Genomic DNA, 27,109 nt, shown 5'->3' on the forward strand with positions numbered 1-27,109 from the left:
GCTAATGAGGGACTGCTGAAGCACTTGCAGCGCCTCCCGCCGACCCACCTAAGGTATGCTGCCCCCACCTTCCAGCGCAGCCCCCTGGTCACATCGGCGACCCTCTTGGATTCTGTGGGGAGAGCGAGCCAGCCGCTTCGAGAGGAAAGTAGACCAATGTATGGAACCTCCGGCTGCTTCGTGCTACCATTGAGTGGCTTTTCCCACCAAGGCAAACTTGGCAGGGCAGGTCTTCGCTGGAGAATTAGCCAACGGCAGTGGATCCCGGAGCAGCCCTGAAGGATCCGCCCCCCCTAGCCTCTTTTCCACTGCTCCAACCCAGAGCCCTGACAGTGGCACACTGGTCCGAGTGGATGTGCCGGTGACCAACCGCCACAGGGAGTACGCCACTTTAAAGTGCCATTGGCTCCCATCAAAGATATCTAACTGCAATACTGTGCCTTTTTCTAAAGTCAGTGCTTCTCTACAGCCACAGATGTTTTAATGAAACCATAGACAATCTGAAAAACATCCGAGCAGTCTTAACCATATCAATTATTTAATGGGTTCATGGTGAGATTCTAGCACTGCTATTAACTTCAATGTTACTTTTCTTGTAATCAATGCTGCCATCCAGCAGCGCAATCTTCCATCCACTCTGGGGAACACACAAATCCTTGCAATCACAAGTAGAAGAAATGTTGTTTTGAACACTTGAACGCTCAAGAGTTTCTTTGGGCCTGAACACCTCCCTGCAGTCAGCAAAGGCAGGGCGGCTGAACTCGGGGTACATCCTCAACACCGACCCCTACAGCGCTACTGTTCCAGAGGACGCTGCACCGGCTCACCATCCAAGCTAAAGGGCTTCATAGCACCTGCACACAGAAACCCACACCCCAATGCGCAGGGTCGCCTCAAAGCACTGCTACCCAGAGGTGTAGTACGCACTAGTCTGGCTCTACAGGAGTGGGAAGGAGATTAAGTAGACTGCATGAACCTCATATGAGTCACGCCTAAGCACTTATATAAGGAGGAGCAACGGAATTGCACACAGCAAAGCCATGTCAATGTAGACATGACCTGATCCACCTTCATAAACAATGACGCAGGATACAATCTCGTATAGGACAGAGGGAGCACTCCTTGGACACCGAAAGGAAAAATGGCAGAAACCCCTAAAGCAGCGAAGCAAATGGACATCTCCACCTTGCTCTCACAGACCACAATGGAGAAAGCGGGCAACAGGCTAAGGCACTGACCCAAGGAGGAGGCCTTGAGCTCACCAACACTCCTCCTGCACAAGCTGTAACTTAGACAGACCTTCAGGACCACCTGGCAACCATGACCAAAGAATACTGCTGAGGAACTACTGAAGAAAATCACCAGCCTTGACAAACGCATGGACGAGGTCGAAAGTAGAACCTCTGAACACTGTGCAACCAGTAATATGAGATTGGGGAAGGACCAGATAGGATCACTGCACTGGAGGCCAGATGCGAGGCCCTGGAACTCAAGCAAGAGGACTCAGAAAAAGGCTCCCACTGCAATAACATCCGCCTGCAGGGTATTCCAAATTCCATCACGGATGCGGAGATAGGCGACTTCACCCAGGACCTTTATCGCTTCATCCTAATGCTTCCCGACAGTGCCGAACTGGACCGGGTGCACCGCACCAGATCGCGACTAGCACTAGCTACTCCACCGCATATCCTCGCGAGAGTGTACCTCTATAGGGTCAAGGAGGAGATAATGCAAGAAGCCAGGAACTCTGCTCGTATCCAATTCAGAGATGCCTCCATTACACTATATCAAGACCTAGCCGCAACCAAGCTACTGAAAAGGAAATCCCTAAAACTGTTGATGGAATGGTTACGGGAAAAGAAAGTACTGTACCGATGGGGGTTCCCCACCACACTGAACTTGAACCTGAAGGACAAGCAGTGGCAAATCCGCACCATGAAAAGGCAGAAAAACTGAATCCAACTGGGGAGGACAACAGCCCGAAGGTGGAGCAGCACCCAATGAGGCCTCACTGAGAGACACTGCGTAGCCGTGGACACTGGTGGACAGCAGGCGAAGGATCAAGGGCTCAACCTACAAAAGCAAGAAAAGCAACAAAGATTGAGGCGGAATAACTCACCTGAAAACGAGAGATACCTGCTCCAGGTGCTACAGAACTGACCTCCCAGAAGACACCTCCAGTGCTCTCCACAGAACGGCATCTATGCGCCCCCCAGGTGTCAGACAAGCCGTCCCCTGGACTGAAACTATTGAATACTTTCTGAGGGGACACAAACGGATGCAGAGGCAATCCTGAAATGCTCCAGGAGTTGGCGGTCAGCCGAACAATAAGCAGAATTGATGCAACTGTAGTGTTTTACCTATGCCATCAAGAGGCACCAGTTGTCTCTAGTATGGTTGGTTGTCTGGCTTTAAACCGGTTGCCCTGAGGGTTGTGGGCTGGGCTCACGTGCTCGCTTTTTTCAGTTGGAGTAGGGGAAAGGGAATTTGTTGGGGAGAAATTTGTTTGAGGGGAAGGTTAAGAGGTAGGAGCAGCAACAGGGAATCACTTAGACAGCGAGACAGGATTGAAAGCAATAGGGGACGTTTTAATTCTATCCCACAGCGCAGAGGCCCGAGTTGCGGGCTGATGAGCTTGACAACTCGGAATAAACATGGCAGCTGACTTTACTAAAGAAGTATACATGGTGACCTGGAATGTGCAAGGCCTTAACTTTCCGGGGAAGCGGAAATCAGTAGAACTCAGCCTATTTGAGAAACGGATACACTTTGGCCAATTCACTAAGAGCTATTTTGGCACTGTGGGAGAAAAAAAGAGGGGGGTGGTCTTACTTTTCAGCTGGAAGATGCCACTAAACCAACTCGCCATAAAACGAGGCCCAGTGGGAGATATCTACTAGTAAAGGGGCACATGTTCAAACAAGCCCTAACCTTTGCCTCCATATACTGCCCAAATGGTGCACAAGACATATTCCTCTGCACCATCATACCAGACATCACCACGTTTGGTGATGGCCGACTCCTCATAGGAGGAGACTTCAACCTGGTCCCTAACCCACACAATGACAAAACCCTACCACCTTCAAGGTAAGATTATACTCGAGCAATAGGTTTTGCAGAATTTTTGAGGGAAACGCAGTTAGTAGATGTATGGAGACTCTCTAAAGGAGTCCATGACTACACATTCTACTCCCACGTCCACAAAGGCCTCTCTGGAATAGACCTAATTCTTATGTCCAGTGCACTGTTCCCCCTGCCTCGAAGAGGTGCAAATTCAACCGAGAGTGCTGTCGGACCATGCCCTAGCATTAGCCTGAGTGCGAGTGCAGGGCCTCCCAAATCAGCTACAAAGGCACTGCAAGAAATATCGAAGGCCCTTGTGTGTTATTTTAGGGAAATCTCCTCAGTGGGCTGCTCTGAGGCAGTGATCTGGGATGCCATGAAGCCAGTGGTGCGGGGAGCTCTGATCAAATGAGCTGCAGCGCAAAGGAGAGCCGGGCAGCTACAACAAACTATGCTAGAGGAGAGAGTGGTGGAACTGGAAAAAGTATTTAAAAGGCACCAAACCAGAAAAGCAGGAAGAGAGCTCACAAAAGCTAAACCCACTCTGGAAGTGCACCTAGCAGACAAATCCACATGGGCATTAGCATACACTAAACAATATTATTATATGAACATCAATAAAGCGAACCGGCTCCTGGTGTATAAACTGAAAAAAGTTACATACCCGAAAAATATCCAAACACTTAGGGGCCCAAACGAAACGATACCATACGCAGAGGGTGATAAAATGAAGGCAATGATGAACCACCACAAAAGATCATGTCTGGGACTCCAACAGAGAAAGCGGCACAAACCAGTTATCTGACGGCTACCCCTAGAGGCGATGAACCACTCCAAATAGACTCCCTCAAGCTCCCCATCACAATAGAAGAGGTAACAGAAGCAATAAAATCCCTGAAAAACACAGCGCCAGGCCCTGACAGGTTTACGGCACGATTCTATAAGGCATACGCCTATATCTTAGCCCTCCAACTCGTGACACTATTTAACTCCTTCTTGACAACAGGAGGCATTACCCCTCTATGGAAGAATCCTTAACAGTGCTCATCCCAAAACCAGGAAAAGACCCAGAGAATTATGCCTTCTATCGACCTATAACAATAATGAACAACAATGCTAAAATCTTTTCAAAAATTCTGGCAACCATACTTGCGAGGGTCCTCCCCGAGCTAATACACCCAGACCAAACCGGGTTCATCCCAGGCCGCAACACGCAAGATAACATCAGACAAACCCTAAATTTAATTGAGAGCGCATCCAGGCCAGGGTTAGAACTAGCATTGATATCGCTTGATGCTCACAAGGTATTTGACCTACTAGATTGGGGCTACATAAGCGAGACGTTAGCTCACTATGGGTATGGGCCAAGATTCATCAAATGGGCCCTTGCTAACTATCAACACCCCACTACATCCCTGAGAATAAACTGCATTAGTTCCCTGAAACTCACGATTTCCAGAGGCACACAGCAAGGTTCCCCCATATCACCTTTAATATTCGCACTCTCTATGGAAATGTTTGCGGCCAGAATCTGCGACCATCCGCAAATACAATGCCTAAGGGTGGGTGGCAGCTGATATAAGGCCTCCATGTATGCAGATGACGTCATTCTCACCGTAACCCAGATTGATGGCTCCTTGGCACTAGACCTCAGCATTTGGAGAGGCGTCATGTTTTAGGGTCAATTACGCGAAATCAAAGGCTCTGGGGGTAAATATTTCACATGGCTGCAGAGAAGCACTGGCAAACACAGGCCCCATCTCCTGGACTAGATCTCACATCACTTACCTAGGGGTTCAGATACCAATCAAAATCGAGTGTATTTGTTCCAGGCTAATTTCCAGCAGCTGTTCATGGACCTACTAAACGACCTGGAGCGCTGGCACAAACAAGTGGTGTCATTGTTTGGGAGAATAACGTCCCTGAAAATTAACTTGGTCCCAAGACTTATCTAATAGAGCCTTGCCCAACCGGTCACCATCCTAGAGGGAGGGCTCCAAAAGCTACAAACGGAGTTACTAAAATACAAATGGGGCAGGAAAAAATTGCGAATAGCCAGGAGAGTCATGCTCCGGGGCACAGCTGCGGGAGGCCTTGGTGTTCCAGCCGTCTCTAGGTATTGCCTTGCAGTGGAACTCTCACACTCCCTTGCCTGACAGGTAACCAATAACCAACCCCAGTGGAAGCAGATAGAGGAAGCTTGGTGCCCATCTCCACTTGCAACTCTGCCAAACCTCGCAACATCTGTTGGGGCTCCGGGCACAGGCCCATTAACATCCAACAAAAATACGGTTCAGTGCTGAAGTAAGGCGGTGCGCTGTTGGGGCAACAGAGGCTCACTGAGAACCCTTGACCCGGTATGGAACAACCTTGACTTCACTCCCGGGATCATTCCAACGGAATTCCGTAAATGGCAGCAAGGGGGACTAAATGAAATCACTGATTTTTTCACCAACGGGACACCACTGTCATTTGAGAAATGCAAAGCAAAATTCCGACTCCCAGAAACAGAAAGATTTCGATATGCCCAGCTCAGACACTGGATGTCACAAAACAGAACAAGAACACACACAGGTAGGGAACTTAACGCGCTAGAGCGCATCCTAACATTAGCGACACCGAGAAGAAAACATTTCACTCCACTACACACTCCTAGATAGAGCTGACCCCACCAAGAAGGAGAACTACATGGTTAAATGGGAAAGGGACCTGGGAAGCGAGCTAGGGCTGGATGACTGGGGACGTATCTGCTCCCGTATTCATAAAAGCTCTAAATGTGTCACAAATAAGTTATAGATGGTACATCACCCCAGAAATTCTGAACAAAAGCAACCCAGCACTATCGCCACAATGCTGGAGGGGCTGTCAAACAGGCTCACTAGTACATCTCCTATGGACATGCCCGAAGTCACGCTGATTCTGGAGGGAGGTCCTAGAACAGATCTGATTGATCATGGGGTTGACAATACCATGGGATCCAGGAATTGTACTCCTGGGGGACACAGGTGATGGGGCATTCCCACTGACAGGACACCTGGTGGACCTAACCACACACTTGCTCATGGCAGCCAAAATCAGTGTTGCGTGACTGGAAGCAAACTGATGGCCCTATGGTCCCCATGTGGTGGACGAAATGCTGGGACACAGCAGTGTTGCTGAACAAATAACGCCCACTCGCCTGGGAAACATGGGGAGATTCTACAGCACCTGGTCCCCCTTTCTAGACTACCCTGAACAATTCCCAGGGATTGTCCGCAAACCATGAAGCATGAAGGACTGCCAACCCCCCACCGAAGCAGATAAGCGCAAGCCATACAGCCATGCGGCGTGTCCCAGGCCCACCAATATGCCCCTATCTCTACTGTCTCACCAAACCCAAAACTATGCACTAAAACCTGTCAATATCAGCCTACCATCGGTACCTGCCAATTAAATGTAATGATTAACATTCTATACATAATGCTGTCTCCTCCCTGATGGACTGTTTTAATGTTTGCTGCTCCGATTCCTCGGTTTTCAGATATGTTGTAAAAACTCTATAACATGCTATATTGAAAAGAAATAAAAAGTAAATGGGTGGCTCTAGCCCTTTGGAACGCTCTTCCTCTTGCACTCAAGTGCCTCAATAACCCAATTTAGAAAATGTTTTTAAACATTTGTATTTGACAAAGAAGTAGACTACACAACCTGACTGATGCACCATGTCTTCCTGTTCTCTGTTTGCCTTGTGAGCGCCCTGAGGCCTTTGGGTTAGTGGCACAAAATAAGAAATCTATAGATAGAAAGTGACTTAAGAGGGTGTTCAAGGAGCTTGCAGCTGTACAGCAGCATTAGTTAGCAACCTTAGTTTTTTTTGTTAAGTAGCACAGCAATAGTATGAACCGCTGCTGTCATGCTTACATTTTATCCCTCAAGGAGGGATAGACATGCTTTTTAGTTTACATTTCACAAAGACCCTTTAAGGGTCCATCTCAATTGAATGCGTTTCCAGCACTCATGTGGGTACTGGGAGGCTATAGCTCCCGGCACTAATCTATGCAAGGAAGTTGGCCTGTGCATTTTCTGCACTGCTGCACAGCCCCCCAGAACTGTGCAGGTCACATTTGTGAAGAAGGTAACCTGAACATATAAAGTGTCAGAGGTAAAACAAGTGCAAACTCTGAGCTTTTTATTTGCTTACGTCACTTTTTGAAAGTCTGCCCCAACTAATTAATTTTATGTTTCCCACTGTAAGTGCTGAGTCTCTTAAATGTACAACGCTCTTAAGGTTCTTGTGGCCATCCCCTGCCACGAGGTGAGGGCTGTTTGGGAGTGACCAGAGCATCCTCCCCGTTCCACTCCTGGGCCCATCATCTGCTAGCCTGGTAAGGCACCTTTGCCCCTTGGTCACAAGACTAGCCTGAGTCCGGCAGACGAGGTATACAGTGTTTATATCGAATCCTGTTTATTGAATCCCCATATATGGAATCTTTTATCTTGAAAACCTTTATAGTGAATGTATTTAGGGTGGGGTAAAGGGTTAAATATTTTTTGAAAACGGTCAGGATGTTTTTTTAGGGGTGGGAAACAGGGGTTTGGAGGGGAAACCCCCACCCCTCCTAAAAAGAATGCATTCACTATAAAGGTTTTCAAGATAAAAGATTTGATATATAGGCATTCGTTATACATTACCTCGATATAAAGGCACGTAACTGGCAGACAACCGTATCACAAGAGGTAATTAACATTCTATGGAAGAATTATTTCTGCAATATGTCCTTTTCCCTCCTATACATTTGATGTAATATTCACACCATAACACTATTCAGTTTTCTCGCACTATGCTGACCTTGCTTCCCTGCTCCAAGTATGTAGGTTACCTCATTTTCTCTGATACTAAATACAGTATCCCCTTTTACCTACCGTCCACTAATGATAGTCCCCTCTGCTAGCTGGCTTGCACAGTATTTGCTTTTCTTCCCATGCTAGGCATGGAATCGAATCCTTCAGCTAAACCTTCCAGTTTGTATAGTAACAGCCCTTCTCCCATATATGCTTGCACATTCCTGTTCCTCACCACCCTGCTTTTTCTTTCTGGCATGAAAGAAACATTTCAATTGCTTAAAAGAGACAGGCAAGCTGTGTATCTTTGTTGCAGACTTTTCTTTTAACTCTATGCATTTGTCTGCCACTGACCTGCATTCACTGTGGGCTACTAACAAACTTCAAACTATTGTAGGGAAGGGCACTTTTACCATTGCACATTAAAGGTTACAAGCAAAATGTGAATAGGTTAAATTCCAACCTACTGTAACCTATGTTAATCTATGGGTGATTCAAACACCTATCAGAACTAGCATGGCCATGTGCAGTGTTTTTAATGTTACTTTGTTTTGTTTCTTCAACATGCAAAGAGAATACATAAAGTGATGTTTGTAGAGAATGACTCCTAAAGAGAATTACTGTTAAAGGTAGTATCAAATAAAATGTTTGGTGAGAACTAATAGTGCTCTTTTTCTTCATTAACACATTGGTATGTCAATTTTTTTCATTTTTCATAGATTGTTTTTAGATGAACTCATGGTAAGACTTCAGGAATGGGGACCAGCTCAATGCTTGGGGGATGTTTTTACCAAGTTTGGCAGTCGACTGAAAACATATACCAACTTTTTCAACAACTATACAGTGATATTGAAAACTATTGATAAGGTATGTATCACTGATAAATGGTAGCAAGCTCCAGGCTGAAAAGTGACTGTAATGAAAAGTATGTATAAAACTAGCATCTAATTAACAATGTTGTACAATAATAACACCAATTGTTTTACAATTCATAGTTGTATAATAGCATTCAGGTACAAATGTGTTTCATACACAATGAGAAATCTGAAAAAGTGCACTCAGTGTATAACTTATGATTCCATACTACATGACACAAGCCTAGAATGATCACTCAGTGTCGTTATAGTAAATCAAAGAATACATATGTTTTCATGCTAAGGTCAGGGCTCAATCGTTTGTTGAGGCAGTTAGCTAATGACTTCTCCTGTTTTTGCCTTCAATCACTGTAACCCTTATATGCTTTGAGGATATTGCTGATAGAATTTGGTGCACCATAAAAGCTTCTAATTTAACAATATAATTGCTCAGCAATTAGAACACTTTCAACTGTATCAATAGACCTAGATCCTTGTTCTCTTGAAGGCCATTACACTCCCAACGGTATCAATTGACATCAACCCCTAATGATGATTTTAAGCCTTTCCAAATGGGGCCCTACTACAATTAACATATCTCTTGTTCCATCTAAAAAATGTACTTTCTTGTCTTTAATGATTCCATCTAACTAAATTTCATATGTCATTGTGTCTACACACCACTGTACTTTAAAAAGGCAAAACACATGGGCTGTATCGTTTTTTAAGCTATTTTATTGAAGCAAGCAAAACATGTTCAGCATAGCATGGATGTCCGTAGCGTTATGGGCCTGACATGTCCCTGAGCATCCTCGCATGGCATTTTGGGCTTGCCAAATCCTCCAACGGTGTGGAGATTCTGTCATGCCAATCCCCCTCACTTGCCATTATGGGAAATTGTGCAGTGTATATTGTTGATGTATGATGATGGCTTTACAGGGTGACTTTCCGGGATTATGCTTAGTCTGTGATGCCAACAGCAAGCCCCTGCAAATTGATTGGAACATTACTTACAGACGTCTGTGCACAAGCGACAAAATATTGAACTGAAATGTGTCTCTCTGGGCACCAAGTAAGGACTTCCAAAATCCTGGTATTATGGTCTAATTTGTGTGCTTCTGTAACGCAACTGAATATTGTATTCTGTTTGACTTGCAGATTTGAGATCTAATATCTTTTTGGGCAGGTGAGAACCAAAGGAATCCCTGTGGTAGCCTTCATTATCAAGGTAGTTTGGAGCCAAAATGGAAATCCAAGCCTTGCTCTGATATTCTGTTCAACACTTGCTTAATATAGTTTTATATGTTGTGTGACAAATCTGAGGGTATTGCTACTGCTCCCATGGGGGGAGCCCCTTCCCACAAGGCCAGGGAGTTGAGGCCGCTACCCAATAATCCCACTGGGGGTGGTACTCGGAGGTGGATCTCATGGAGAGGGAAGCCCTCCATGGGACAAGTGACAATCTTCTTGGGAGAATGCGGTATACACTCCCTCCCTTTTTGTCCCCTCCTTCCTCTCACCCCACCTCATCCCCTGTGCTTTACCACACATCTATGTATCTCTGTAAAGTAGAAGACCCCATCCATGCAGATCATACTGGTACGAGGAAGAGTTTGGCTTACCCCGATGGAGTGCATACAGCCACTGACACGAAGAAGAACAGGCAAGGAGGCAAAAGCCCACTGCGGAAACAACATACCCGGTACAGTCAACTAGAGTCAGCCCCAGCCATAAGAAGGGAAGAATGACTGTGTGCCTTGTCAGATCCTCCCTGGAGAAACTGAGAGCCGGCTGGAGGCTTGCCACAGAGAACATGAAAGGCTGACGGAGCCTTGCCGAACACACGCTGTATTTACCGGTGCCCAGGCTGGACAATTGGAGGCCCGGGGAAGACCAGCAGTTTTGACTGTGCGGTCGGCCGGGAGGTACAGGCTGAGAGGGACCAGACCTGGGAACGCTGCAAGGACACGTGGAGACTGCTGGAAGACGTGCGAAAGCCCACAGTAGGAAGAAGCAGTTCCGCAAAGCCGCCCATGCAAGCCGGTAACGCCAAACAAGGTACTTGCTTTACAGTAGCGGGTGGTGGAGACGGGAGAGAACGAAGCAGGCGGTTGGGCATGGCTGAAGAACCCCTTCTCCCTCGTACCAGTACTTGGGGGGCTGGGGGGGTTAAATGACAGTCACATGAAAACCAGTGCCTGGCAGGTTAGTGAACCATGCATGGGTGCAACAAGCGATAAACCTGAGAGAGGGGTCTGGGACACATACGAAGTCAGGCAAGCCCCGCAAGAGCAGCACACAGGAGTCAAGGAGCCATACAAAGCCAAAGAAGCACACAATCAAGGGGTTGGGGCCCAGAGCAAGTCGGGGAGGTCCAGATATAGCATAAAGGGGTCTGGGACCCACACAAAAGAGAAACAAGTTATGCAAAAAGTCGGGGAGACTCTGAGACAACCCAGAGGGGTATCAAACCAACATAAGAGAGAAAAAGAGGTACGATAAGCGAAGATAAGGGGGCAAGAACCAATTGCCAAAAGAAGAGATTCTCTTGAATACTAGGATCTACAATCAAATCTGGCAGGATAGTGAACCAGACTTGATACTACATCTGTGAACTAGAGAAAGAATAAGAACAGGGGACGAGATACCCCTCTGTCCCCCCTGATACATGGCAACTGTGTTTTTCTTTGTAATTAATAGAGACTGGGAAAGAAAGAAGAGGGGATACAATTCCCTGTTAAATCCTGTTGTGTTTTTGTATATAAGTGGGGGATCATTCAACGTCAAGAACCTTTAAATGGAAGAACCATTCATTGTGTTTTGCCACCAAGAACTGAATATTTGAATCTGCATCCAGAACGAGAGAAGCCTCCTTCTGGGTCAAGAAAACACCCAGTTTTTCCTTAGTTAGTCTAGAGTGTAAGGGATGGAAATAGGTTTGGACACAGGACGGTGGACATATTACTTTACTGGACATCCGGCCCGAGTCCTTAGTCTTTTTGTTGAGGTAGGGCAACCCCTCGTAGAAATAGGGTCATATAGGTTTTCCTTTTCTTTTCATTGATATAAACATAAGTCTTTGCCAAAAAACATACCACCACTGTGTCAGACTCTTACTTCTGCACCCTTACAGTTGTCTGAGAGATAAAGGGATCAAAGAGCAATTTTTCTCAAAGCAGTAATCATTCTTCAGCTACTGGTAGATATCTGGGTAAGGGATATAAAGCAACAATTTCAAAACTTTTAAAATATCAAACAAAAAGTAGGTAGGTTATCATTCGGGGGCTCGATGCAGCAGGCCATCTACTTTGAGAACTCAAGTAAATGTTAGTTTATGGGTGATTGTGTGATAGGGTGGTTAAGTTCCAAGAGTTTCACAATGTGATTGTATAGCTTATAAATGATGTCATGTTATGTTACATGATATACAAATGGAACTTGGCCTCACATTCATTAATGACAAGATAAGATTGAAACCACTGCTCTTTTGGGTACGCATCTGGTCTTGTGCAACCCTTATTAGATACAGAACTGCCTTAAGTGGCCTCTTAAACTATCAGAATGTATTTGCCATCCCATGGTTTAAGTATACCAAGGACTCTTTGGGGCTGTTAAAATTAGAAGACCTTTGTATTGTATTGTATTCATCATTTATATAGCGACCTTTCCCCATTTGTATGGCCTCAATGCGCTTTGTGGCTGTAACGCCCTCAGGGACCGTAATCCATGTGTGGGAGATTCTAAGAGTTAATTTAAAGATGCATGTTTGCATTTTGCCAGGTTAGGACTTAGGTCGCCTGGATAGGCTCCAGTAAGCAGCCCAGAGGTCAGGCACGTGGGTGGGTGCTGTTTTTGGTTTAGGATAGAATGTTAGTGCCAGAGGTTAGATGTGTGCCCAACTAGACCGAAATTCTTCGTAGGTTGTGGCTGTATACTAATGGCAGAGGTGTTGAGGTACGTCAAAGGTTTCATTGTGGACGGCTATGCGAGCTGCTAGATTGAAATTGTATAGTCATAGCTGCATTGTAAAGTGCATGGATGGGTGCCAGTACCTACGGCCTGTGTCCACAAACATGTGGCAAGGTATACATACCTTAAACTCGGATGGAGTTAATCTTCAAAGTTGTTTTTCTAGGTCCAACTCGATTGGCTGGTCTGTCCAGTTGTGGTCTCTCTAGGTTGAGACCCTGAGCAGTGGGAGAGGGCCTGGAGGGACGGGGGACTGATGTGCAATCGTTTATGGGGTAGGGCGACTTTGTCACAGTGTGCCGCTGAGAGCGCTGCCGGCATCAGTGGAGGTTTGGCTTGATAGGTGTGGGGTCAGGTTTTGGGCTGGTGTTTCTGTGCGTGTATTGACGGTATAGAGTGTGAGACGGTTTTAAGAGTTGGAAGGGAAGAGCCAGGTTTTGAGGGCCTTTCTGAATGCCAACTGGTTGACAATGTTGCTGATTAGCAGGGGTGGGGGGCTCTAGATGATCGGTGTTTGGACAGGGCTTTGGTCCAACCCAGATCACCAACAGGACCTAGATGCAAATACAGGTTCCATACCCGGCTAATAGATAGGAAAGTCCTTGCATTTATCGACTGGTTACACCTACTTGTCGATTTAGCAACAACAGAGACCTTTATATTAAGCTCTGACTAGGCATATTACGTATTGCGTCTGTAAATGCTTGTTTGTACAATTGTTATATTGACTGCTCTCCATCTTTCCCTGGTTTAGTTGAAACACTCGAGCACTTTCTTTTTCAGTGTCGCATGTATACTGATATTAGGAACAAAAATAAGAAACCCTGTTTGTTGAACAAAGGCTTACAATCTTTAGTTAGCGTTGAAGAATTAAGTAAATTGGAAAATTCCATCAATGTTTTTGTATCCAGTTATGTTAGTAAGGCATGATGGAGAGAGAGAATTATGAGCATTTAGTTTTATCAATAAGGGGTTTTGACTGTGTGCAATTGTATTAAGTGTTTTAACTGAAGATCATTATTGTCTTTTACTTTTATGGTGGTATACAGAAATAAAGTTATGGATGATGATGATGATTACAGGGCATTTGTGTAACACCTATTGACCTTGAAGTGCTGTGGAGTGAAGGACCCTTCCGGAGATTGTAGTCTAAATAAACATGAACATTTAAGAGCATGTGAATAGTAATTCGAATGTAGGCAAATGTTCATTTACTAGGAGAGATGACTAGTTTAAAGACATTATGCTACTCATGCAATGCAGTGTGTTCAGGCACAGAGAAGATTGCTTGTGTAAAAGGTGGACCACATTTCTCCTGGGACTCAGTCATATTTTGTGGGTTCCAGCCCTAAAGGGGGACTGGACTATTATAAATTAGTCTATAAACCACAATAGCAACTGTGTATAGTCGAGGGCGCCACTGTACTTTTCATACAGAACACATGCATACTGAATTAATTCATCTTTTATAACGCGCTTAATGCCAGACACCAGCCTCTAACCGTGAGACCTGGATTCAAACCTGTGTTGCTCTGTTGTCTTGCTTCCAAGACAAACACATTGCCACTCAGCTATCCTCCTGGCCCTGAATAAGATGCAGTCATCTACAATTGCATGTACATTCATCAGATATGTCAAAAATACATTCAACGCATGCCCAGTTGCCTGTAGTATTGAGCTAATGCAATAGAAATCTTTTATATTGGATAAAAATAGTGTTGCACTGTTGAATGTAGTAAAAGAAAAACATCTTTAGTATTAGTACTAATACATAGACCTCCAAAGAGAGACAATATAGCCTGAGCTACCCCGGCAGGTTCAGTTCATTAGACTGTGTGGAAGGCAAAGATTGATGAGAGACAAACAGGGTAGTTAGAGCTAGAAGGGACAGATTTCTCCCTTTCTGTGGTGTGTATCCTTTCTATGCAATGAAAGTCTGCCATCTTTGTGTTGTTACTATGCTTTGACTGTCACCTTAATTATAGATAAAATATATATTCAAAAGGAAGGACTATGTATTATTATCCTTACCCCATAACATCGGGTGAAGTGGACTGAAGTTCAGAAGATTGCACATCTAAATCTGTTGATATCCAAGTAATCAGTCTGCCACTGGGCCTGTCCCTGTAACAGTGGGGCAGCAGTATGTAACTGCCGGTTCTTTGTGCAGGAGCAGTAGCCCAGGTGTCATGGAAGCATATAATATGCATCCTATCCAGAAATGCATGCCAACTGACATTGTGTAACTTATTATTGATCCCAGCTATTTTCCAGGACATGAATCACAGGCCCGCTGTATATTTACGTAAGCCAGGTGTAATAGTTTTTATACAATCTTCAACCTGGGAAATGAATACCCCAGAAGGGGCAAAGCATGTTCCAAATAATAAGATCTTCCATTGGGCAGGAGTTGACTAAAACCTGCTGTTCTTTAGAAACACTCCCACCATTACACGTACAAGCTATAGTATCTGGAATATCGCGTATAGGTTATTTGGACCCTCGTATTTGGATTCTTAAACCAGAGGTTGGAAATGATCTTCCATCTATTGACAAAAGACTCGGCCAGGGATTTATTTTTTAGCACTATTGGAATATATCTCACTTGGTCTCCAGCTTGCCTGGAGTGCATCATATAGATTCTATTTCATCTCTTATAATAAAGAGACAATGTCTGCAGCATTTGATCTCATAGACCATGAGATCCTCTGTCAAGCCCTTACCTCCTCAGCCTACTTCTCCACTGAAGACACTAAATGGGTCGCTTCATTCTTATCTGACAGATCCTCGCAAGTATTTGCCGGAGTGGCTACTGCCATACCTATAACCTACATCCTGTAGAGTACTCCCAGGCTCATGTGTCTCCCCAACCATGTACAATGTGTACACAAAGCCCTTGTTCGACCACCTCTATGTCCTTGGGATCTCTTACAGAAACTATGCGGATGACACCCAAATACTTCTCCCCCTCACTGGCGACCATCTTAAGGACACCCTCAGAATCAATGTGATCTACGGAGCTATACAATCCTGAATGGCCTCACACAGCCTCTGCCTCAATGATGAAATAACAGAACTTCTCATCGAGCCCCCTGCCTGCCTGACCAAACTACCTCAGGTGTACAAATCCTTCATCATTGACGGCCACTACATTGATGTCACCTCCTCCGTCAAGACCCTTGGTGTCTACCTCAACTCCTCGCTGACCATGTCCTGCCAGGTCAACCACATTGCCTCCTCATCAGGCTATGCTATCAAGCTCATCAACGCCAGCAAACTGTTCCTCACCATTGCGAACCGACTTGAAGTGGCCCGGCGACTTGTAGGGTCGAAATTACACTACTGTAACTCCCTGCTCTGTGGCACTCCGAAATGAACCTGCACAAATTACAAATCACGCAAAACAATGCCCTCCGGGCGGCATATGTCATTGTAAACAGGACCACATCTCGGAGGCTAGAAAAGCTGCCCACTGGCTCCCGATCAAGGACAGAATCAACTTTAAGATTCTGTCCCTCACCCACCGATGTCTATCAAATGATGCACCACCCTACTTAGCGGACAAATTAAAAAAACACGCCTCAGCAAGGCCTACAAGATCTGCATACAAACATTGCCTAGTCACGACTAGGTTCAATCAGACCAGAGTAGGTGGCTCTAGCTACCCGCTCCGCGCACCAGCATTTTGGAATAAGTGACCCTCCCACTTCAGAGAAAAAAACCCTCTTACAACACCTTCAGAAAGCAGCTCAAGACTGATCTATTCAACTGACATTTCCCCCACCCCAACCCACCCCTTTTCCCTTGAAACACCCCTATTACACTGAAACTAGCGCCTAGATGCCCATGGGCTAAGCATGCTTTTTTAAATGTACAAATAAAATTAAAATAAATGTTTATGCCTTAACCAGTGAATGAATTTATTCAGTAGGAAATCTACTCTTTCAGGAGACCTGTTGCTTAATTTTGGCATGCCTATCAAGTAAACTCTATTAGCATATTCCTTTAATAGATTTTTTTTATTTTAAATAAACAAAAGGGAGGGGGCGCTGTTGATCTGGTAGAAAATGGCAGCCCGAGTGCTGAGCTCCGGACGGGGATAATCCTGAGCGTGGAAATAACCGTCTATCTGCAGTGAATCCTCCTTAATCCTGCCACCTCCTGCGGGCGCACCCACTCTGCCTATTAATACCGATTTGCAGGAACCATAGCCCTCTTACAGCAGCACTGCAGCCACGAGAAAAACCAGCGTGGGACTCGCCGGACCCTCACCGAGCGGCGGCTCCGTGAGACGCAGCTCTTCCAACTGCTGTAGGCTGTGACGCCGCAGGCCACGGGGGGGCTTCCCCCACCCCGATCACGTACTACGCGGCCGCCTCGCAGCCTGAAGCATTCCAGAGGTCCCTGTGCAGGGCTAAGTGGAGAGCCCGGACTACAGCTTCGGGGACGGCTGGAGGACTGCTGAGACCCCACCGGCCTGTGATCTGGCCCCCACCAACTGCGGACAGTCCTGTGAGCAAACTCGGCGGAAGGCCATGCGGCTGGGGGTAAGCGACCTTCCTGAGGGACCCGCACCAGTGCACCGGACCCTGTCCCCCCGCCGGCCCTGCCTTCCCTGCGGCTGTGCCCCTCCACCCCCGGGCTGAAGATACTGTAGGAGTCTGGCGGGGGCTGCGGGGCTGGGGCGGGTGCACCCTCCTTTGTGGCAACGCTTCCATTGGCTCCCGGGAGCCCATGGGTTCCCCCCAGGACTTACAGCAAGGTTGGCAATACGCAGGGAGCGTTATTACCTGAAGCCATAGGCAACACTGTAAGAAGCCCCCGCAGTGCTCTATTCAACCCTTTACTGGGGCTGGGTGGGACTGTCCCCACTAACTCTTGGCTGACACCAGCGGCTGGCTACCCTGAATTGTGGAACCTAGGTCTCCCACCTTACATTACACACTCCTGCGCTGATACCTGACATCTATCGGCTCTGGTCCAGTGCTGGCCCCGGCGCCACCAACCGCGGACAGTCCTGTGAGCAAACACGCTGGTTCACCTGGGGCCCTGCTGTTGGTGGTCGTACTGTCGTGGTGCTCCATCTGGGGGGTCCCCCGCCATTACTGCCGCGGGTGTGGATTGATGGAACCCATAATGCCGGCAACTGGAACAAACCTGCTAACCGACGAGGTTTAGGCACAACCTCTGAGGAGACACATTCATCAGCTTTGAGCAGCACTGAGGCCATAACTATCCTGGTACAATCTGGTACAGCGCCGTAGGAGATCTGAGCAGTTTATCCCTGGGTACGCTGCTGTGATTTGCGTTGCAGCGGAACTTCGACATCCCTCGCCACCCAAGCTTACCCGCTTTTTCAGAACACTCCTTAACTGGCATCATGACCAAAGGAGCGGGCGCTGTGAAAAAACAAAGCTCTCTGACTATGTTTGCGAAAACGCTGTCCAAGCCGGCGGCGGAGGCACCGGAGGATCCACCCACCACCTCGACCCCACCGACCTCCGAAGACTTGCACAAGATGTTGGAGTATATCCGTGGGGGGTTCACCACCCTGCATACCAAACTCAATATGAACGGCACTAACTCATCCATAAAATCACACATCGAGAAGAACGATGGCCGTGTGACCGAGATCGAGACAAGGGTGGGTGCTGCCGAGGACGATCTTGGCTCCCTGCGGGCTACAGTCTCCTCGCTTTCCAGTCGAGTACTTGCAGTGGAAAAGAAGAATGATGATCTAGAATCTCGGTCAAGACGTAATAACCTACGCATAATCGGTGTGCCTGAGGACATCATCAAGGAGCCCATGGAAGACTGTGGAGCACATGCTCCTAGCACTCCTGGAGTCGCCGAAACTCTCCCCCCAGTTTGCAGTGGAAAGAGCCCACGATCCCTGACCGCGAAACCCAGATCTGGCGCGCCTCCACGCCCCATCATAGCCAGAATCTTAAACTTTTGGGATCGCAGTGCCCTTCTTAGGGCAGCTAGAGTCAAGGGGGAGCTGCTGCTTAGAGCGGCAAGGATCCATCTGCACCCGGATTTCGTTGTAGAAACGGGCAACAGGAACGCAAATCCTTTTTAGCAGTCAAAAAGAGACTCAGAGACTTAGGAGTTAAATACTCCATGCTATTCCCTGCTAAATTGCGAATCAAACACTCCAATCAAACATTCTTCTTTACGATTCCCGAAGAGGCCTCAAAATTCATTGATGAGCGTTTCCCTGGCTGACTCGTCCACCGCTTAGCACGGCTCATTACTCTGTTTATTCTAACACAGCTTGTACCTTGCAGTGGGCCTCCATGAGGCCGTTCACATAAGTTGCTGTTGCATTTCACAGTAATATAACAGTAGTTGAACTTGCTTTCCTCAATTGCTCTGTTGATCCTCGATCCACGTATTTAACACTAGTCACACTGACAAAACTTGGATTAGAACTGCAAACATCCTTATACATCCCCCAGTTTCGGAGCATTACCGCCAGGCCAGCTATCAGGCCCCCAGGCGTTGATGCCGTTGATTTGGTTTTGGTTATGGTTGTGCGGGGTTATCATTCCTCTGTTTAGGGGAGAGATGTGGGTGGGGAGAGGAGGGGCAGGGAGTTATGTTAAAAAAGTCTTGACGACCACAAGAGATGTCATGCATATTGTAATAGCGGGCCACAACCCTACTGGTGCAGTAAGGTATCCACACTCGTGGGGCCGGCACTGGCCACCACACCACCGTGAAACAGAGTTCATTCAACATCTCCACACAAATGGCGGATAATGACCTAACCGTAGAGTGCGCACGGAAGACAGATTTTCCCCACCCCCTTTCCAGATAGCCAGAGGAACGCGACAAGGCTGTCCCTTTTCCCCGCTTATATTCGCTATAGCCATGGAACCCTTTGCGGACATGATGCGACAGTCGCATGCCCATAGAGGCCTGCGAACTGCAGGCCAGTCCGACATTGTCTCCCTATATGCTGACAATGCCCTGCTTTATATACGCTATCCAGAAACTAACCTTGCCCCAATTCTGGAGGATGTGCTCCGGTTTGGACACAAACCCGGACTGAAGGTGAACTGCTCTAAATCGGTGCTGTTCCCGCTCACTGACCGCACGCTCCCCCCTCCTGACCTAATGGGGTTCACACGGTCCCAGTCCAGGTTCACGTACCTTGGGGTGGTGGTTTCCCGTTGCTCTGAAATGCTGCGTGAGGACAACTACCTGAATTATCTTACAAACCTGGCACTTCCCCTGTGGCCAGGTGACAACTTCTTCCAATCGCTATCCCACACAACCAACACCTTCTTGTGGCATTCCGGCGCAGTCTGCCTTAAACTGACAACATTGACTGCCCCCATGGAATACGGAGGATTCAGCGCCCCGGACTTCCCCAGGTACTGGTTGGTAGCACAATCCCAATTTGCGTCCCACTGGTTTAACACCACTGACCCCCCACCCCCATGTTCGGCTGGAGAAACTGACAGTCAGCGATCGTAATATTTGCTCCCTCATTTTCAAACCTGCTCCGACTAACCCCGGTTCAGCGGATCTGGTTATGACTACATCCATGGCCCTATCTAAAATCTAGAAACTAGTGGGCACACCCCATCCTTTCCATGGGGACCTTCCGCTGTGGAATTTCCTCCCAGAGGTCCCACGCGTTCCACAATCCATCGTTTCCCGATGGCCCGACGCAGGCTTCTTAACGCTCCGCGATGTCTATGTAGAGGGTAACTTTCTTGAATGGTCAGACCTCCCATTCGCCTTTAGAAGACCATCAGCATGGCTACATTACTCCTCCCTCCAGAAGAGCCTCAAGACAAGATATCCCGACTTCCCTACACTACCGCCTGATGAACCCTTAATTGCCGAACTATGCTCCTTTGACTCCTTGAAAGGGAAGGTGTCCAGGCTATATACCATATAACAGGCCAGAGCTGCACCCTCTTTCACCGCACTGAGACACAGGTGGGAGGAAGACCTTGGGGTGGAAATGACTGATGAGCGCTGGTCCCGTATGTGTGCACGCACCCACAAAGTATCCTTCAATTCTCGATTTAAATTAATACAATTCAAGGTGCTACACAGATATCATCACACCCCGAGTAGGTTCCACCACATGTTCAGCGAGCTTTCCCCCAGCTGCCTTAGATGTGGCTCTGATCAGGCTTCATATATTCATATGATTTGGTCCTGCCCACGATGAACACAATTTTGGTAAGAAATATGCTCCACATTGTCTACTATACTGGACCACACCATAGTCCCTTCCCCAGTACATTGTCTTTTCCACGACCTTCCCCAAATGGGGCGGGACTCAAGGAGGCATGCTTTTAGCAGTACGCTGCATCTTGATGAACTGGCTCCGGCCTAGAGCACCCTCGCACACACAGTGGCTCAGAGCAGTCACCTGGGCATCAGATACCGAGGAGACATGGGGCACATTGCAACATCCCCACTCGAGACCAAGGGACATTTGGCAGAAGTTTTGCAGTTATATGTCGACCATGAACAGTGAGACCTACACATCCTTGGGCTAACTCCCAACCTTGTACTATTTATTTTTAAAAATGCAATTTTATTAGTCATAAAACACACCATGTCAAAGTTATATGAAAACATTAAAGGTAATATATAAAACCACAAGTAAATACAAACATGTAAACAATTTCTCCAAATTACAGCAAAAAATCTGTGTACACGCTTTTCACTGGATTCCTCTCACTCCATTCCATTGTATTGTTCATGCGATTACTCTTTACACTTTTAGAGCCCAACTTGTACAAGTGTTTGTCCTAACCATGCACTTCAATGTGGGCATTCATCAGGGGCAACATTTGCACTTGTGTGTGCTGTTTATAAAGCTTGGCGATGTGTTCCACTATTTCTTCATAGTCTCTCTGTTAAACCCTGTTGAATAAAAGACACATAATATAAGATAATGATCTTCTAATTAGATACGTAAAGTCCCTGATCCCTTAGGACTAAGATATATTACTCAATAAATACCTTGGGGATTATTGCCAGTACCTCCGCTCAACCTTTACTTTTTGCTGTGGCTGGCTTCCTTCATATAGAAATGTCAGTCTACTTCCTCTTTCTGGCCTAGAAAAAATTAATATAGCCCAAACTGAATGATGGGATCTATACTGACCTATTATTTAAAACTCAAAATGCCACCAGTGTCTTACCTAGGATAGCTCAAACATCGGATTAACCGGGTGCTCCTGTGTGGAGAGGAAACCGATTTGTGTATATTTAGTTCATATCGGGACACAATCTAAATAACTGGAGACATAAAGGTCAAATGCCGTCAAGCCACCAGATTAGTAGCTTCACATAAGACTATGCATTAGTCTACTATTCTCAGGAAAGTCATGCATGCCCACTTACTTGGGGGTGACTCTGTCTCTTATTTAAGGGTCTCAATCACAGTATGGGAGACACAGTCCAGTCTAGCCACCATTCACCAGTCCAATGAGCTGTGGGACCAGAAATACCTCCATTAATGGTTTCAAGGATATATCCCGAAAAGGAACCACCAATGCAGTGCTGACCACAGCAGATGAACAAAGTGTATCATCCATTCTTACCTCAGTGATGCTGGTTCCTCCACTCATGGGACAACCGTTTTAAAATGCGCGGGTCTCGCAGCGTTTACAGAATGGCCGCTATTTATATTACAGCCGTCAAAGCGGCATCACGCCCGCCGTAATTGCATCATGCGTCTCTTACCGCAATCTCGCTGAATCACAAAAGCTACACCAGCCTGGACCACCCCCTTTCTCACCAAAGTGGCAACCAGAGGTTTCAAAGGTGGTCCATGCTTACAAATTCTACTGCACTTAAGTACTCCTATTTATTCCTTCAGGGTAAACACTCATCTGGTAATTCCAATTTGTATGTTTGTGTATCTCCCGATCACTAATTAGAAGGATCTGGTGTCCATGCCTAGCTCTTTATCAATATCAAATCCTCACGAAAGTACAATACTGTCACCAATTAGCACAAAAGTGCCAGGCTCTAAAAAACTGGCAAGCAGATCACAGTGATCTAAACAAAAGCGTTTTTAAAAAGCTGGCTCTCCAATACAAAAAAGCCATCCTAACAGTAAAATCCAACTCCTTCAATGATAGGATCTCCAAGGCTAACTCTCAAACCAAAGAATTATTTGCAATGTTCAATGAAGTAGTTGCACCACCGGCTGCCGCAGACGAGATAACGAAAGACAAAGCCTGGTTCGCTAGCATTCAGACCGCCATGCTTGACAAAATAAAACTCCTACAGAATAAAATACAAAACCACCTTAAGGCCCTCCCAAACCAAAATACCAACCGCCCTACACAAGACAAGTGTAACAATTTTAATAACGTGCAATTTGCCTTCAGAGATGTCACTGAACCTGAGGACCTGAACCTCATCAAAAATCGCAAACCATCTCTATGCAAAGCAGACATCTGCCCTCCCAAAATCATCAAGGAATGTGCTAATGACCTAGCCCCATTGATTACTGCGTTCATTAATGCATTTTTCCAAACAGGAACGGTGCCAGATAATCACAATGAAGCCTGGGTGCGGCCACTTCTAAAAATAAAAAAGCCACTCTTGACCCAGCGCAACCCAACAAGTACAGACCGATAACGACAGTCCCATTCCTCCTCAAAATTCTTGACAAAGCAGCCCACAACCAGATCCAATCATACATAGAAGCGAACTCCATACTAGGCAAAATGCAATCTGGTTTCTGTGTCGGCCATGGAACAGAATCCGCCTTATTAGACCTAAAAAACCAAATCACACAAATCATGGACAAAGGCAAACCGGCCATGCTCCTCCTCCTCGATCTATCAGCTGCCTTTGACCTGGTAGATCACCAAACACTTACCACCCACCTCACTCATGCAGCCCATTTCTCCAAACGAGCAGCTTCCTGGATCGCCTCCTTCCTCGAAGGAAGAGCCATGAAGGTCTACTCTGACACAGCAAACGCAGACCCCACCACTATACATTGTGGTGTCCCCCAAGGATCTTGTACAGCCCCCACCCTCTATAACCTCTTCACAAAACCCCTTTTCGACTTACTTGATTCCATCGGTGTGGCCTATACCAACTACGCAGACGACACTCAAGTACTCATACCCCTAACCGGGCTCTACAACCAAGACGCCACTAACCTCAACAATATATGCTACAATCCAATGGATGGCAGTCAGTGGCCTCTGTCTCAAGGGAGATAAGACTGAAATCCTCATTCTTGGACAAAAACCCCCACAATAATGAAGTTTAGCCCCCAATACACCAACTTCAACATAGACAACTCTACCATACCTGTATTATCATCCGTCAAGACAGTAAGTGTTCACATTGACGCTAACTTATCAATGAACAAACAAGTCAGCGCCATAGCCTCTGCTTCAGCATTTAGCTCCAAACTCATCAAGGCCATCAAACCCTACCTATCCGCCCCTAACCGTGTGGCCCTAGCTAGAGCAACTATTGGCGCTAAACTCGACTACTGTAACGCTCTCCTAGCTGGCACCTCCGCCAAAAACATCCACAAATTGCAGATCACACTGAACAATGCCCTTAGAGCCGCTATGAGCATCCCCAGAAAGGACCACATATGTAATGCGAGACAATCAGTAAGGTGGCTTCAGGTCAAAGACCGAATTACGCTGAAAATCCTTACCATCACACACAGGTGCATCAACAACACTGCTCCTACATACCTCTCTGAAGCAATATCAAGAATCACCTCCACCCGCCCTACCAGAGCCCAGTACACCAACCTCCTACATATCCCGCGCATCAAGAGAGCGACTGCTGGAGGCCTAGGCTTCTCCTACATTGCACCACAACTCTGGAACTCGCTCCCTGCCACCATTAGAGCTGAAACATCCATCTCTGCATTCCGCAATAACCTAAAATCCACATTTCTTAATTAGTACTACGACCACCTCTTCCACCCATGCCATGTATATTATATTATGATCAGAAATGTAATATAACTATTGTCATTTTTGTATATATATTGCCTTTGATTATGTAACTAAGCATGTACTGTAACAAGTGCCACGATGTCCGTGGACTGATTGTGCGCTGTATAAATGCTAATAAAACAAAAACAAACAATGCCATAACATATTTTTTTATTTTTTTTATTGTATCTGGTAAGTTTACAAACCTTTACAATTTACAAAAACAAACAATACAAAAAATACAAGATTATAATACACATATTTACAACAGTACAACAGTATAAAAAACATTTCTCATTTTTCCTTGCGATTAAACACAATTCTTTTGCTACAATTCATAAGTATTGAGGCACATTTCCTCCTTTTTTTTTTTAAATACATTAGTCATAGACATGACAGAACTGAAGTGCACTTAACCAAATCATAATATCATTTTTAACCTTAATTGTTAGTGATTTTAAGCTATGTACATAAAATATTAATCTCTTTCAGTTTCTTATCAATTTCACACAGTAGCATAGTCAATTTCATAGTCATTTTGGTACTATTACCTATCATACACCTAGACCAAAGGGTCATTCTCGCCAGCAGTGAAGAGGGATCAAAATAGGATCCAAGAGTGTTAAGTCTCAAGATCTCTAAATAATCACAGAAAACAACTAGATGTTGTAAAGATTCAACCATAGTAACCTTCTGACAGAATCTACAAGTACCTGGTTTTATTAATTCATTGCATCTTCCCCATTGGGCTAATCTTTCATTCGTATGAAATTGGTGCCCTCTGAAGCAAAGGTATAGATTTCGTCCAGAAGGTGATGGAAATTGTATAAGGTAGATCGGACAAGTACCCCATTTCCTTCTAATCTGTGCATATTCCTGATACGTGATATACATGCCTATTCTGTCTGATTGACAGCACCAATAATATAGCTGCATTTTCCTTTTGCAACTAGGTAAACCCAAAATTAGATGTTCTTCTGGGATAAGCGTAGAGGACATAATATCCTACATTTTTTCCACAAATGCTAATATGGAAGGTGGATGTTTAAGCAACACCTGATTGTTTAGGTCTTCATAGAGACTATTAGCAGGTGGTTTTAGGAACTTAACATAATTATTAAGCATCCGCCAATGCCATTTTACAGATAGAGGAAGGAGTCCTATTTCATGTTTTATGATATCATTTGGAATTGAGGTGGCCAAATCCAATACTTGTTTCCATATACCACCTTGTAATAAATCAAGAGCATCTTCAATTTCATAAAGACATATATCAAGAAAATATAATATGCACGGTTCCACTTTGAGTAAATAAAATTGTAGAACAGGTAATATGGAAAAGCAACAATATTTTCTCATGATAATTTTCATCTGAGAGATTAGGGGTCTAACTTTTTCATACAGTTTGTTTTTCCACCATTGCAGTGAGTACATATCGGACACAGTATAACCAAGATATTTAACTGATTTTACTGTCTCAATAAGAATGCCATCAATAGACCAATTAAATCGGTATGCCTTTTTTTCCCATATGTAAAAACAAGTATGTTAGATTTAGACTGATTCACTTTTAAATTATTCTCTGATGCATATAAGGAAAAGGAATTCAACTTGTTTTGGAGACCAAAAGGTGTTTTGTCAAATAGTAATAAATCATCAGCAAAGCCCATATAATTGAGCTTAAGCACCCCCAGATTCACCGGGTAATTGATGACATCTGTCCAGCAATCCTCGATATCGCAGATATATAAATTGAATATTACCGCTGCAAGAGTGCAACCTTGTTTAAGTCCGATGTTAGTTGGTATAGCATCGGTAGTAGCGCCTGCTCGATTTAGTCTGACCTTATAGTAAGTCGAGGTATGGAGAAGGGCAATAAGCGACACCAGGTACGAGGGAAAACCCACATGTAACATTTTTTTCCACAATAGTTCTCTCACCACTGAGTCAAAAGCTGCACTCAGATCGAGAGAAACCATATAGACTGCACCCGTGTGATTGTGTTTGGTGTTCCATTGAATGTGTGATAGTATTGTAGCATTTAGGGAACATCCCATTGAGCGACGAAAACCCGTTTGGTATTTTGATAGGATAGCATTGACATTCATGTGTTCCAAAAGCACCTCTAAGACAAGATGACAAAATACTTTCGAGGAGGCATCTGTGAAGGCTATCGGTCTAAAGTTATTTAGATCGTTTATAGGGCCCTTTTTATAGATTGGAATGATCGTAGCAGCACACCATGATCAAGGTAATGTTTGTGTGGCAAATACCATATCGATTTTATATTTTATGATATTAGCCCAAAACTGTGTATCTGATTTTAGGAGGCATGCTGGAATTCCATCCGGGCCAACCGCTCTAGATGCATTTAATTTCATGATTGCCCTTTCAACATCATTAAGGGACCAAGGAGTGCTGGCCAACCAAACATTT

The 27,109-nt window shown here is 45.6% G+C and overlaps 1 protein-coding gene across 1 annotated transcript in view; it reads left to right on the forward strand.

The window, feature by feature from the left end:
- Positions 1–27,109, forward strand: part of ECT2L (epithelial cell transforming 2 like) — a 2,055,529-nt gene that overhangs the window by 1,412,815 nt on the left and 615,605 nt on the right. The window contains exon 17 of the mRNA XM_069608104.1: positions 8,604–8,751. Within this exon, the coding sequence (XP_069464205.1) occupies positions 8,604–8,751 (148 nt within the window). The remainder of the gene's footprint in view (positions 1–8,603; positions 8,752–27,109) is intronic.

This window comes from Ambystoma mexicanum, chromosome 4q, assembly GCF_040938575.1.
Source record: "Ambystoma mexicanum isolate Mex_15411 chromosome 4q, UKY_AmexF1_1, whole genome shotgun sequence".
NCBI classification, from domain to species: domain Eukaryota; kingdom Metazoa; phylum Chordata; class Amphibia; order Caudata; family Ambystomatidae; genus Ambystoma; species Ambystoma mexicanum.